The sequence below is a fragment of the Dermacentor albipictus genome, chromosome 1 (assembly GCF_038994185.2).
Source record: "Dermacentor albipictus isolate Rhodes 1998 colony chromosome 1, USDA_Dalb.pri_finalv2, whole genome shotgun sequence".
NCBI classification, from domain to species: Eukaryota; Metazoa; Arthropoda; class Arachnida; order Ixodida; family Ixodidae; genus Dermacentor; species Dermacentor albipictus.
The window spans coordinates 171,465,325-171,480,631 of NC_091821.1; the positions used below are offsets into that span (position 1 = coordinate 171,465,325).

General features: G+C 43.6%; 1 protein-coding gene across 4 annotated transcripts in view; it reads right to left on the reverse strand.

Moving 5' to 3' along the window:
* Nucleotides 1-484: 484 nt before the first annotated feature.
* Nucleotides 485-15,307, reverse strand: part of LOC135905749 (uncharacterized) — a 268,697-nt gene continuing 253,874 nt past the window's right edge. The window contains exons 1-6 of one of the 4 annotated variants that reach the window (XM_065436772.1): nucleotides 14,935-15,219; nucleotides 14,726-14,836; nucleotides 13,294-13,479; nucleotides 11,593-11,968; nucleotides 10,251-10,424; nucleotides 485-1,074 (exon numbers count right to left, since the gene is read on the reverse strand). In XM_065436772.1, coding sequence (XP_065292844.1) covers nucleotides 742-1,074; nucleotides 10,251-10,424; nucleotides 11,593-11,968; nucleotides 13,294-13,479; nucleotides 14,726-14,836; nucleotides 14,935-15,092 — 1,338 coding nt within the window. In that variant the 5' untranslated portion in view covers nucleotides 15,093-15,219 and the 3' untranslated portion in view covers nucleotides 485-741. Of the gene's footprint in view, nucleotides 1,075-10,250; nucleotides 10,425-11,592; nucleotides 11,969-13,293; nucleotides 13,480-14,725; nucleotides 14,881-14,934; nucleotides 15,220-15,307 lie in introns of those variants that run through there. The other 3 variants (XM_065436773.1, XM_065436775.1, XM_065436774.2) reach the window with 3 other exon arrangements.

A 15,307-nucleotide genomic window follows, 5' to 3' on the forward strand; every position in this document is an offset into this window, starting at 1 on the left:
ATCGCTGTCCTTGTCCTTTGCGCTGTACGTTATTTTTGATCATGAATTACCAACTAGCCCAAGCAACCACCCTAGTTCACTTCATCTTAGTCAAGTTTTTCACAAATGAAATAGTTTTGGATAGAACAAAGACATACCTGGGATGCCTCACAGTCATTCACTGTACTTACCTTCTAATGAAAGAATGTCCGCCATGGCAGCTCAGAACCTAAGTTCTGCTATTGGGCACGAGGTCACGAGTTTGATTTGCAGCAACAACAGCCGCACTCTGATGGGAGTGCAGTGCCAAAACGCTCATGTACCAAGCATTAATTGTCTGCACATTAACAGATTGTCCCTCATAGTATGTACTGTGTTGGTATGGACCATCAAACCCCATTGATCAATCACTAACGGCGATCCTAAGTAGTCAGGTGTTTTTGCTTTGAATAGATAGCAAAAAGCATACTGCCGATATTCAGTGAATATTAGTTGAGGTCACCAGGAAGCTTTTAAACAACTTTATTTGTACTATCTGACACCTCAAATAGTATACAGTAAAACGCAAGTATGAGTATAAAAAAAATTTCACTCCACTGTAACTGGATAAGTCAAACGTGATTATGAATTAGGCAGAATAAAAGCGATTAATATTTCTCACTATTTTCATTGTTTCCACGCAGACCACACAGATCTGGCAAGTTGTTAATTTTACTGCATGACTATTTTGCATTAAAACCATCATGAAAAGACTTAATGCCTTTAGGAGAGGCAGCCATGAAGGTCGCCATAGCTCTTTATCAAGGTAAGCAATTTATCTAAATCCCTGTTCATAATTGTGACACGGTGAGCATGATGAGCAAGATCATTAGAACCTTCCAAAAGCGCCACTATGACTGCTTCACTGGCCTCATGGAGTGCCTTCAGGGCCAGCTTCTGCATCTTAAAATTATCACCAGTTATACTAAAAAGAATCTCGCGCACAACACGAGCAAATGGAAGGCGGGGGATGAGTGTCACTGTAGATGACTGATGACGCTCAATCTCTCCCAAGATTTTGTATCTTGGCTTTCTCACAGCTTTTTTTGGTGCAACCTGCAGGAAACAAAGCACCTTGATTACAATGAAGCATGTAAATGCTTAAATGTCATTTTCACAAGCCGTTGTAAAAATTGCAGCTCAGTGCCTAAAAAAGCTGCATTAAGTTTCATGCTTAAACTTCACTGCCTGTATTCCTCCTATCCAGAAGCCAAATTACATGCACTCATCTGCTGGCTGCTGAAATAACTTTACGGCACTTGAACACAGAGGTATAAATTTTAATGTATGAGGTTACAAATGGAAGAATATCTGGCTGAGCTGAAATGCTGTGGCCAACCAGTGACCCATGATGCACTCAATGAAAGCGTTTCCATTCTGTGTGCTGCATGACCCACTGGCAACCAACACACAAAATGTGCCTAGGCTGTTCTGCCATCTATGATTTTAAACAAACTATTATAACTGTCTTTTTGCCTTATTAGAGGGGTGGCACTGTTGAAACAAAGGAGCAGAGTGGCAGAAGTATATGAAGTTGGACTTGGTGCACACAAGACCCGACAGTGCTGCAATGGCTGCAACTTGCAGAACCTCCTCTTGCCATCTAGATGGGCTGTTTTGTTCGCAAAGCGGTAATTACATCCATTCCAAAACGAGTAATTAACAATCATGCCACTATGTTGCTGGCTACAAAGAGCTTGCACAATGCCTGTACTTTAACACATATGAGCCCCACTTTGTTTACCTAATGTTTTAATTTGATCTGTCTTCCCTAAACAAGAATTGCCAGACTTCCAGAAAAACACTCTCCCGAGTGTTGACGCCAAAAATTTTCAGCAAGTCTCGCAACTTTTATTCTAAAGTAGACAGTACAACAAGGTTGGTCTTATTCGATTTCTTGAACGACACAAGAGCCATTCATGCCCTGTTTAACAAAATCTGACTAATTTTTGCAAAGTTCACAAGAAGATAGTCAAGAAAACTTGCATGTAAATGAAATCCTCCTCACACAGATTCAAAACAAGCACGTAAAGTTAGATATATCTACAAGCTTACTGCAGAATAACTCAAATAATCAAGATTAAAAAACATTTCTACTCCAAGACATAACTCTCCCTTTTTTAAGGAGTAATGACAAAATTTGTGTTATCTTTGTTTCTTTATTGGATGGCTGCCGACTCAGTAATTATGCTATGGAGCCCAAACTCTTCAATAGTGCAAGAAATAATTACTCTGCCTTTTAATGTGACCAGTTCAAAAGTGCAATTTCTGATTGAAGCATAACTTTGGATGTGAAAAAGGAGACTATTCACTTCACCAAAACTCGATGTGGTGGTCTCGTGGTGCCAAATATCACTGATGCATATACACACACAATGACCGTGCTGCCGAAAGCTGAATCCATTCAGCACTCGACAGGGCAAGAGGGGAGAGCAGGTTCCTCTTTGTTTCCAAAAAAAAAAAATTATGCGGTTTTTACGTGCCAAATCCACTTTCTGATTAGGAGGCACGCCATAGTGGAGGACTCCGGAAATTTCGACCACCTGGGGTTCTTTAACGTGCACCGAAATCTAAGCACACGGGTGTTTTCGCATTTTGCCCCCATCGAAATGCGGCTGCCATGGCCGGGATTCAATCCCGCGACCTCGTGCTCAGCAGCCCAACACCATAGCCACTGAGCAACCACGGCGGGTTCTTTGTTGTTTCCAAGAGAAGTGTACAATTCGAACGGCCAATTTGGCAGCTCTTCGCAACATAGTCATTGCACGGCCTTCAATCCCTGCACCGGGCTGACTGGAGCGCTCCTCAGCTGTTTATAATACCACGTGAGCACCTCCCTCACTTCTTTTAATGTGAATAGCCTCCTTTTTCACATCCAAAGCTGCTACGCTGTACTTGGGCACTTTGAACAGGTCACATTATAGGAACTGTAATTCATTATTTCTGTGACAAATAATGTGACAAGAAAGAAGTGTGACACAAGATTTTCGTGTCATTACTCCTATAAGATTGCACATTAATAAAGAATGTCGAAAATGTTGTGCTTCCTGAACTAGTGCAGCAAGTTCAGTAAAATGGGCTGCCAACGTGCACTGGCAGAGATACAGTTAAACCTCGATACGAAGAAGTCTGTAAGGTCGACAATTTGCTTCGTTATATTGAAGTTTCGTTGTTATTGAAATTCTACCTTTATTGGAAATTAGTAGTCATCGAATGATTTTTATTACATGGAAAGGGGCCCCACAATTTTCTGAATTATCAGGCAATCGAAAAAAGCAAATTTGAGAAAACCATTCATTTTGATTATCTGATATGATAAGTTGGGAGTCGGCGACGAATGATATGGTTTCATGCCACGTACGTCGACGATATGTTCACATTGGCTGCAGAATTAAGTGAAGTCAGCCACGCTTTCTTGTGCACTCCACCTCTGCCACTGACAGCATCGCCCACGCTGGGACGACGCTATCAGGAAAAGCGCCGGCAGCAGGGAGTGAATGCCTCGTCTGGTTCTCGCTCCAGCGGGTCACCGAAATTCGAGATTACGCAAACTCCAATACTAAATACGCAGGAAGACAGCTTACATGGTGCCATGCTGTCGTGGCACGCCCACTATTTGCACACGTGGCAGATTACCTCTAAAGTAGGGTGCGCAGCTGTGTATGCATTGAGCCGCACTTACAGTCATGCACGGCCAAGATGTGCGCAAGAAATCGAGACATGTGCCAATGAGACGTGCGCGATAAGGTCTTATCGCGCTCGGACTTATTACGAAACATGATGCGAATCCACTTCGGCTTGCGCTCTTGTCGAGCAGCTTGCGATTTGAGAGGCGCGTTTGCAAGCAGCCACTTGCAATTTAATCATTTGACAATCTGCATCTGCAGAAGTTTCTATTTATTGTCTTGGCATTCCTTTGCGGTGGCAGTGAAATTTCGTTGTATTGAACTCGCATACAAACACGCTTCGTTATATTGTGGTTCTAAATACATGGCGTTAAATAAATTTGGAGTTTTACAAGCCAAAACCACAATCTGATTATCAGGCACACCGTAGTGGGGACTCCGCATATTTGGACCACCTGGTTTTCTTTAATGTGCACCGAAATCTAAGTACACAGGTGTTTCCGCATTTCACCCCCATCGAAATGCAGCCGCCATGGCCAGGATTCAATCCCGCAACCTCATGCTTAGCAGCCCAAATCCATAGCCACTATAAGCAACCACGGCAGGTCTAAATGCATGGTGTTCTATGGACAAGAGGTTATGAAAAGTTAAGTACTTCATTATATCGAGAATTTCGTTATATTGAAGTTCTTTATATGGAGGTTTAATTGTATATTTCCTGCCATTCAAATACTCATTCCTCCATGTCTACTAAGCAGCAAGGCCTGATTAACAGAGGACAACAATGGCATTTTCAGGATTGTATCAGACGTAAAAGCACAACTGAGCAGATGTTAACAGATGGGCCTTTTGTCTGGGATGAGTTGTGCACCTGTGAGCAAAAGTATATGAACCCAAGAGTTCCGAAAAAATAAACAATCACTGCAGCCTACACATACAAATTATAATTGAGGACTGTTGTTCAAACCTGAACTTATGAACACCACAGTGTGCTTGTCAGTTTCAGGCTGTGCATCTCAGTTAAAAAGAAATAAGGCTTTAGAGCGATAGCTCTACTACTCCAGGTACAAACCCAGAGAACACCTGGTTCTGTAAATCTGACCTTCAAGCTCGGCCAAGGTAAATCTGGGACTTAGCCTGCCACTACTGGAAGCTACTGCAAACGCCGCATGGGTGGCCATATTTTGAGAGCAATCTGCGATGTGGACAAAGTGCTCGGTTACGTGGGCCTCATCTTCAAAGCGATCTGCGATGTGTACAAAGTACGCCGAGTGCTGGTAGCTTTGTATGCGCTATGCTTTCAACACTTAGCACGCGTTGGCGTGAGAACAGCATAAAGGTCAATTCGCTCGCTGCTGCTGCCATGCCGAACAGCGTCTGTGTCCATTCCCAAAACAAGTAAAACCGTACTACAGCTCAACAAACTTGGTTTCCCCGTGTTCAACCACAGCAATTTTTCAGCAAACCCAAGATTTTTGTGTACCTTTCCTCATGGGTGTTTGCAGATGTCTGCGAAGTGTGTTTGTATGCGAGTTCAATATAACGAAATTTCACTGCCACCGCAATAGTCTATTAGTGGCCTCAGGTACTTTAGGTGACACTGACATGCTTGAGCCACTTCGAACCCGAACATTACCACTTAATATTCCCCAGAGGATTGGAAAACCTAGCTTAAGATAATGTAGATATAGAGGAGACTTTGTGCAAAGCTTGTTGTTTGAAATACGAGGAGAAGCGTCATAACGAGCTTGCAAAAATAGCCATTTCTAATACTGAAAAATAAAGGAGAGAAAAAAAAAACATGGTTATTACTGCTCACCAGAAGTCATGCATAAACTAACGTGTGGCTCCTTGGCATGGCCTCAGCAATTGCAACGGTGTAACTGTGCAATCTCGGAGGCTACGCAGCTGTGTAGTGTAGGTACTACAGCCACGGCAGTGTGCCACGACTAGCCCTCTCGCCACCGATACACAAGCCAGCCCAAGCGCCCGCGGCATGTGAAAAAGCTCTGATGCAACGTGCTGGGACTTGCATTATAGCGACAGTTCCAGGTGCATGCCTCATATGCTTAGGTGTTGTTTAAAGGCTGCTAACAACAACAACAAAAAAAAGCTACAATTAACAGTTTTGCCGCTTTTCCAACATTGGTTTTGTGGTATTAGGGGCATAGCCAGGGGGGGGGAGGCTTATGGCACTCAGCTCCCCCCCCCCCCCGAATTTATTTCGTACTGCCGTGCACCGCTGACAAAACAACCCTGGGCATCGGAAATTATACTGGATTTTGTCTAGAATGTCCTTTTCATGCTTGAAAAGACATTTCAGTGCGAACATTGAGAAATTGGGCTGGATTTCGTGGGAACACCCATGCACCGGAGTCCCATAAAGGCTAAACCCCATGAGACGGCGACGGTTTCGAGCAACAAGACAAGCCGTTGCTTGAACAGATCGCTTAGCTTTGCAAACCTAGAATTCGTCGCTTGTCGCCCGGAAGTGCTATGAGTGACTAGCCAATAGCACGAAGCCGGAACTGGATGTTCATCACTCAAATACTATCAACTGTCGAGCCGAATGAGCAAACGATTAAATTTTTATACGTGCAAGGATAAGAATCTACTGCAAGACCCTCATAAATATTTTATGCTGCTTTTTACAATAAAATATGTCAACTTAAATGAACAAAGCATGTGTCATGCTAGTTTCGGCGCGTATAATGTTGCCCTCCTACCGGCAACACCGGGAAGACATCGCTCAATATGGTCACTCGCATGGGGTATGACTTGTAGGCGACAAGCCAACGCGACAGCCATCTCCATGACATTGCTTGCCGGTGTCGCGCGCAAGATCGCTTGCATGGGGTTTATACTTAACGCAAGGAGCCCCATCCGAGCACAAAGTTTCAAGGGCGTTTCGATGGCGACCGGGCTCGTTGAGGCATCTCGCGGAGGCCGCGGAATCTACGAAGCGCATGGATTTCAATTCCGAAACTTTATGGGTATAAACTTCTTATAAACTCTTGATGCGAAAGGTGCATTGACATTTCCAAAGTCGTGCTTTAGATTTTCAATTCTGGAAATTGGTGGGCTTAATATTCTTATAAACATTTGTCGCCAAAGGCGCACTGACTTTCCTAAAGTGGTACATTGCACCATACAATGAGACAAGCCGAATCAACAGACTATATGACAAGTTGACTAAGCACACAGTGAGGTCCGATGGGACGAAACGTTGTGGTGGTTTATTTCTGCCATCGTGTTTACAGAAAAGGATATCAACATTTTATTCACCTGCGCCAAAGCATCCATGTCAAGACAGTAAAGCCAGCAAAGGTAACTCCATTCTTATTTATTTTCCTACTTTGACTTTTATTCGCGAGGACACATTGAGCCTCCTCAATTTTTTTGTTCTCGCTACCTGTGGGCTGCCAGAGCCAGCTTGCGCTTTTCTCATGTTGCTGCGCGCGCGGCACAATTCAATGTGCATTCGTTTTTCTCTGGCCGATTGGGTTTTCACCTGGCAGAATTTTGGACACTTTATGGATAGCAGACGAGAAAAAGAAACAATGGTTGCTCGCCGCCATCACTGTGGGGACTCGACAGATTGCAACGCGTTCGCTTGAGCGCAACCTCTCGCCGGTGTAGGATACCGAGCAGTATGCGTAGGGTTCTCTGTGGACCAAGCGTCTCAGGATTTCTTTGATATTCCTTCGGTAGCCACATTAAGTGCCCAAAGTAGGCATTCGATTGTGGCCAACATGCTTTCCTTTACGGTTTTTTTTTTTTTCACTTCCGTGTTCCCGCCCCACTGAAGACAGAAAGACATTGTCGTGGCGCAGCAAATTGTCGCATGGTGAAAGTTCGATTTTGTTACTTCTTATTCTTTTGCGGAAAGTAATGGGCCACAGTACGCTTCAGTTGCCGGATACTATTATATTACTGATAGCAATTATATGGAGACTCCAGGCGCATTCCTGTCGTCGCTGTCATGTTCTGTATAAAGTCCAATGGCAATAACAGTGTCACCGCGTGGTGCATGGTTTATGTGCGAGTGAAAACGTAGGGGCGGGAAGGGGTGGGGTGTGACGTGTGAGCAGACGATGGTGGCTCAGTCTTGTGCGCGCAAGGGAGAAAAGCGGGGAGGAAGCGCGCCGCCTACTGTCGTGCACGATACATAAGGTGGAGTGGAGGGGGGGATGTTGTGATCTGTGAATCTCTGGTTGCGCAACATGTTTATTTGCCTTGCTTGACGCATTATATACTGTGACCTTTTCTTAGATATGTATGTTTATTAGAGACTTATACGTATTTTTAAATACTTTGTTGCGAGGTTTTGTGTATACATGCAGTGAACTTTGTTTCCAATTACAAGTTTTTGCCCTTTATGAAGGTGTATCTTCACATTTCTAATGTACGAGAGTGAGTAACTTGACAGTAAGCCAACCCACCCCGCACAATAATGGTTCGGTTCATTATCTTCGAGGCATGCGCGTAGCATAGAGGCGTGTCTCATTTACAAAAGTGACATGCAGGTGTGAGGATAAATGTTCTTTAATGCTCTCATACACTGGGTTGAACATGGTCACATGACATAATGGACGCTTCTAAAGTTGAAGAGCCTTGTGTTGTGATGTTTTTGACAACTGAAGGTGTTTCCCAAAAATAAATTAGTAGCCATATGGCTGCCGCGTACGTTGAACATTCCATTTCATTGGCCAGTGTGAAACATTGGAGCAAACTGTTCAAAGAAGGACGTGAAAGTTGCAAACACCATCCAAGACCGGGCCAGAGCTACCGTGCAATCACCCCCAACGGAACTGCAAAAGCTGATGAGCTGATTAGACAAGAACGGAGGATAAGCATCGATAAACTGGTGGAGCGTGTGAACATCAGTCACAGTTCGGGTCACACCATAATACACAAACATCTCGGTTATCGGCTGTTGCGTGCGCAATGGATGCCCAAGATTTTGAAGCACCGGCAGGAGACAGAGAGGTTTGAAGCTGCTTTGACTCATCTAATCCGGTATCACAATACGGGTGACGACTATTTGCCTGCAATTGTGACCGGGGACCAATCATGGTGACACTACTACGAGCCTGAAACACGACGGCAAAGCTTACAAAGGAAACATTTGAATTCACCAACCCCCAAAGAAAGCAAAGCCCGTTATTCCTGCCGGAAAGGTGTTGTGGACTTTCTTTTTAGATAGTCGGGGGCCATTAATTATTTAATTTGCTGAACCTAGGGAGGCTATCAATCCTTTCCGATATTGTGAAGCGCCGGATAGACTGCGTGCCGCAATCAAGAGCAAACGACGTGGAAAATTGAAGAATTGAAGTTGAAGTTGAAGGAAAATTGAAGTTTTACGAGACGGGAATCGTGCAACTCGTTAGTGGGACAAATGGCTAAATAAAGTACCTTTTAAATAAAGTACTTTTAAATAAAGTACCCCGTTTGACATATATTCGCTTTGGCTCACTTCCATTCAACTTGCCCTCATATATTTTGCGGAACTCCTGCTTTTTTTATGCGCTCTTCAATGCCACTACAATTTCGGTTCAATTACTCGCAATACACGACCGGTGACAGCTGCTCCTGCGCAATACATTGTAACAAAGGACAGCGTCATTGAGAGCTCTCCCTGGCCGTTGCATATGTAACAAATTGTAAACAAGGCTCTTGAATGACAAAGATTCATTAAAATATTTGTCCTTTTGTTCATATTTGTTCATTTCATGGCCTTTACATTTTTCACATTAGCGGCATGCACTGCTTTGCCAGTTTGAAACCGATATAGTTCTAAAGTTGGTGTGATAATTTCTTTAGTTATTAAATAGAGAGAAAACATGGAAGCATTGATATCAGTTATTTCAGGCACAATTTTTTAGACATACGAGTATATTTTGTTGTAAAAACAACTCATATTTTACTTGTCTTGACAGTGGGTTGCGTTCAAGAATTTGGTTGCAGCATCTTGGCATGGCAGTTATTATGCATGTATTTGATCCCTCGACAAACCCTATAAGGAGGGAGCCGAGCTACTACGTGAGCCCCCCCCCGCCCCCCCGAACGAAATTTTTGGCTACGCCACTGTGTGGTATATATCACTCATTTATAACAAATCAACCCACGTGAACTCAATTTCATTAAAGCTGACCTTTAAAGGAGGCAAACACAAGGAAAAGCAAGCAGAGGCTAAGTGTTGACATTTGCTTGTCTTTAAAAGCCACCAAGCCTATGATGCACCAGCACAGCGCAGTGCTCCAACACCATTCATGGCTTGGTATGTAATGAACAAAGCCTGAGCTCATCAACTGCCTCAGGTCCTGCTTTCACTTCATCTCCTTCACAACAAGGAGGTAGACATTAAAACATTCATTAAAACTTCTAGTCATGAGGAAAAAAAAACTATAATTTGAGTGAAGGACAGTTCTAAGCAATGCTGTTCGTTCATAAGACAGAAGGTGAAAGCATTTTATTTTAATTTTGGCACTTTATTTTAATTCTGATGCTCTTCCACCCTCTGCAGCAGCTTGGAACTTATTAGTTTGGAATAAATGCACTTTTTATTTATTTTTCCTTCTCTTTAAAAGAAATATCTACACTCACCTGCTTGCGTTTACTTGGTGACCGCAAAGTGGAAGGTGTGTGTCCTCGCCTTATTGCGCTGAATTCAACAGCGGCCTTTTCTTTTACAGTCATCCTGCCACTTGAAGTTGAGGCCAGTGTCCCATCACGTCCTGAAGTGGCATTTTGATGACGGGAGGAATCAGATGCAAGACCCTGCAAATCCTCTTAGGTCTTCAACTGCATGTGACAAGGCGTCGCTAACAATGTTCTTTTAAAGATTTGTGGATTTGCAATAAACATAGATATAGACGAGTAAAACCACAGCTAAGAGGATGCTGAAACAAGACAGTAGGGTTCTTATCTCACAACACCAGAGTGAAATGCATGCACACTATGATTCGCAGCGTGTCGTGTAACAAATCGCAGCCCATGTTGCTGCAAATTGGCAGCCACTGTTGCAGTCATCTTTAAGAGGTAGCTTTAGCTTGGGCCCGACTCCGACGCCGCTTATTCAAATACATGTAAAACGCAAAAACATTTTTCTGACATAACCACTCGACCGATTTTAATGAAATTTGTTGCATTTGAAAGAGAAGGCTGAATTCTAGTGACTGTTGGAAGCGGAATTACTATTTAGGGCCTGAATTTTATTAAAAAGATTTTAAAATATTCTAGATTGAAGAAAATAGAAGCACAAAGTTTACAAATTAATAGCGCTGAATCAAGAACAGATATCACGATTCTGTAAATTGCATCCATTAGATCATTCAAAGCGGAAAAATTCTACATGTCATTTTATATCTTATGTGAATTGCTTACGTTGTGTACAAGGGTTCTGCAACAGCTGTATTTCCGTATTATTAAGTTTTTGGAAATTCAAGCGTAACATATCAATTTTGTCCACATTACATGTACTATCATATGCAATTCACAGAATTGTGATATCGTTTTCCTTGCTGAGCTGAGTTGTAAACTTAATAGTTTAATTTTCTGAAAAGTTTCGATTTTTGCCAATTTTTAATAAAAAATTAATGGTCTAAATAAAAAATTTGAAACCAACAGTCACTATATTTTAAGTTTTTCTTTCAAACGCAACAAGCCTCGTCAAATTTGGTGCAGCGGTTGCCGAGAGAAACGAATTCTCTTTTTACATATATTTAGATAGGAGCACTCGAGCTAAAGCTTCCACTTAAGTTAAAGCTCTTGATCATGGCCTTATATGCCCATAGCTTTTACACCCAAGCCATCTGCAGTGAAACCAGAGCAAAGGAAATGCAAAAAATTTTTTTAGCTGTTGCAAAACTTTTCCCAATGGACAGATTCACACTAGCATTCAATAGTTGCAAAGTCAGTGGTGCTTCCTACCCAAACCATGACTCACCTGTTGACTGCTGGTAGAAAGCTGCGAACTTGTATTAGCTTGTCCTTGCTTCACTCTGCTGGACCCATCAGCAGACTTTTCTTCAGGTGCACTTTTTCTACCATTTTGAACATTTCGCGCCAAGGAATCAGAAGCAGCCTCTTCACGATAAGAAGTACTCCAGAATGACCTGCGAGGTGGTGCAACTACTGGAGTGGCTACTGAAGTCGAATGTGAAGGTGCCCTGGAGCTTGGCACTTTCTCAAGCTCAGGCCTGGACACTTTTCTTGGTGACATTCTTGGAGGCGAGCCAGCTCCACTGATTGCTCGCTTCCTTTTCGTGTTTTCATGTGGCAACCTGGATTTTGTGTTGCCATTCAATGGACTCCTGGGGCTCCTGCATGACCAAAGGTTTGTGATTTGTCCCGTAATAATGCAAACAACTGCTACACACACATAAAGCTTAAAAATTATGGGTTTTGTGCTTTTTTCCTACACTTGCCATACTTCATGTAACTTTGTTGTTGCAAATATTAGAGGAATCTAATGCAATAATAAAAAAAATTTGGCTGAATTGCTTTCTGTTGCAGGCTAACCCACCATGTGAGGCTGTTTATTGTATTAACATATGCACACTCAAAATGCACACAAATTAGATGTATTCATGAAACAAACCAAAAGTAAGTCACGCCACCAATACAGTGTACTGTGTTGGCCAGGTTAGGCTGTCACAGCTTAGTAACCTATAGCTACAAGCAACAGACAGTTATGACACCATGATGCTGAAGCAGTTCATATTATCATATGAGGCCACAGCAAAAAGCTTCTGCTGAAGGTAGCACCTTCCACATGAACAAGCTTGCATTCCTCCCATGCAACCCTATTATTAATTACAACTGACAAGAGAGAAGCCACATTTACACTAAGTTATAGGGGATACCAGAAAGGAATGTTCTGGAATAATTTTACCGCAATTGCACTCATTGCATGCTTAGTTTTTAGACAAATGAGAGCAATACTTATAATCATGGTAGCACTGAGCTTATTTCCCAGCCTTTGTAGGATTCCTATCATCTTCAGTATCCCCTATTGCATTTTAGTAAAAATAATGTCAGTAATACAAGCCAAGGCAGTGCACAGAACAGCCAAGTCTGAAGAGTAATATTTGCTCCATTTCTTTTGGCGAGTCTGTTGCATACAGCTGGCCTCGTTATCTAATCTTCAGCATAAACAGCACAATAGAAACTGAATTACTGTTTTAAACTATCGTTTAACGAAGGCCCCAAGTCAGAAGACCCATACGCAATTTTAGGTTAACAGACATGAAATTTCAAGACACTCGAACGTCTGCAACGCGCGAGGCGCGTGCTCCGGGCTGCGCTGGCGACATTAGCACATGTTACGTACGAAACCGGCATAATGTGCATGCGCGGCTACATTTACGAGATGACGTCTTCTCTCGGCCTGCTGGTCGCAATGCTTTGGCTGCTGCCTTGGCCGTCACGAGCGCGTCCTAGACAAGTACCTTGTCTCTGAACAATGCAGGAACTAATCTAGTAATTATAGCAACAAAGTTCGAGTTTCATATATGAAACTATGAGCACCAATTCTGGGAAGGTTATGACTAGTGTTGCAGAAGTCGCGGGGCGCTTATTTTCGTTGCGGGGTGCTTTTTTCGTCGCGACGATAGAACATCAGTCAGAACCTTGCATGAATACTGACCTTGTTAGAGAACGTTGCTGAACCGCCTGCGACTCTTTACGCAAATCTTCATCGTCACTTTCTTTCAACATAGTCGAACTGAGAGACGACTCCGATGACGATCTTGACATCGCCCACTTTGTAAGAACTCGCCATCGGTTGCTGGGTGCACGCGACCGTGATGAGCTTGAGCTGCTGCCTGCAACGCTGGTTGAGTGTAGAAAGCGTTGTGATGCCATGTCTATCAAAACTGAGCAGCCTCACTGCGTTGATGGGCTTAATGGGCATGAGAGTTCAGCAAGCTGCTTGAAATAAGTGTCGGCAACCACCAGCACACAATTCTTGCACTTGTTTTGGAGTACGAACAATGGCTGCACTCTCCCATAGAGTTTCATATTAGTATTTTTAGAAACTCTATGCACTCTCCACTCTTCGCGTAACGCATTTAAAAGCCCGCTCCAACAAACGCGGGAAGATGAATCAGACCACAAAATACGCTTCAGCTCTATTTTGTGGGTCAGGGCTGTAGTGTATGTGTATATGTCACCCCGCACAAAAAGCCGGAAGCCGGAAGGATGGATGGATAGATGGATGGATGATTGTGGCTCAACCCTTTGAATCGGGCGGCGGCGACGCGCGCCACCTAGCCTTTAATCGTTCTATATGCATGTATACCTATGTACTTACTCTTTACTTTTGCGTTGGTATTGTCCACCAATCAGATAGCCTCCGTTTAGTTATTTCTACCTGTTCAAAGTCTATTCTACTTTCACTGTCTTTAAAACCCAAGGCTTTGAATAGTTCCCCGTTAGATTCAACTGCAGGGTGAAGTTGTTTACAAGCAAGTATCAGGTGTTCCGCCGTTTCCTTCTCCTCTCTACACGCCTCGCATACCAAATCTATCTCCTGGTATCTGGCTCGGTACGTTTTAGTCCTCAGTACACCTGTCCTGGCTTCGAACAATGGTGCTATGGAAAATGGTGGAAAATGGTGCTAAAAAGCGCCCTCTGTCCTGAACTGGGTAGTACCAAGCGCGGTCGTCTGCTTCGGAAAGCACGTTTACAATACGCGGTGCCTATTCTGTGCACCAGACCACAAAATACACTCCAGCTTTATTCTGTTGTAGTGCGGTAGTTCCCCCTGTCAGTCGGTTGTGGACCAGACCACATGATAAACTTTCACTTTAATCTGTGGACCAGACCACAAAATACACTCCAGCTTTATTCTGTTGTAGTGCGGTAGTTCCCCCTGTCAGTCGGTTGCGCTTGCGAACATTGAACGATGGAAATCTGCGCTGTCAAGTGCCTGCATGGGAAGTCAGCACGTCTTTGTGTTGTGAGTTGTATGCTATGAAAGCGGACGAAAGTTCGAAAGTGCAAGATAAGACATAACTGACATCTCTTCTGAAAAACCGTGGAAATGCATCACTGAAAGCCACTGCAATGCAGCTTACCACTTGCACTGCATGCTTGCTGTAATATTTCTGCAGGCGCTCCTTCTACGGTGGGTAGCGACACGAGCGATGTTGTTCCTTCGCTGGGTGCTGGTATGTCCATGGGCCAGCCTGCCATAAAAATGTACAGTTCATTTTCACAGGTGCAATGCGTGCTGCCACATAAAAGAAGAAACTAGCGCCGAGGCATTAACTGCAATGCAGCTTACCACTTGCACTGCATGCTTGCTGTAATATTGCTGCAGGCGCTCCATCTAGAGTGGGTAGCGACACGGGCCCTTTTGTACCTTTGCTTTGTGCTGGCATGTCCGTGAGCTATTGCCGCTCGGAGTTCCTCAGACGATGAGAACTTTCGTCCCGCTTTCATAGCATACAACGCACAACACAAAGACGTGCTGACTTCCCAAGCAGGCACTTGACAGCGCAGATTTCCATCGTTCAATGTTACTGACAGGGGGAACTACCGCACCACAACAGAATAAAGCTGGAGTGTATTTTGCGCTTGGTACTACCCAGTTCAGGACAGAGGGCGCTTTTTAGCACCATTTTCCGGCTTCCGGCTTTTTGTGCAGGGTGACATAC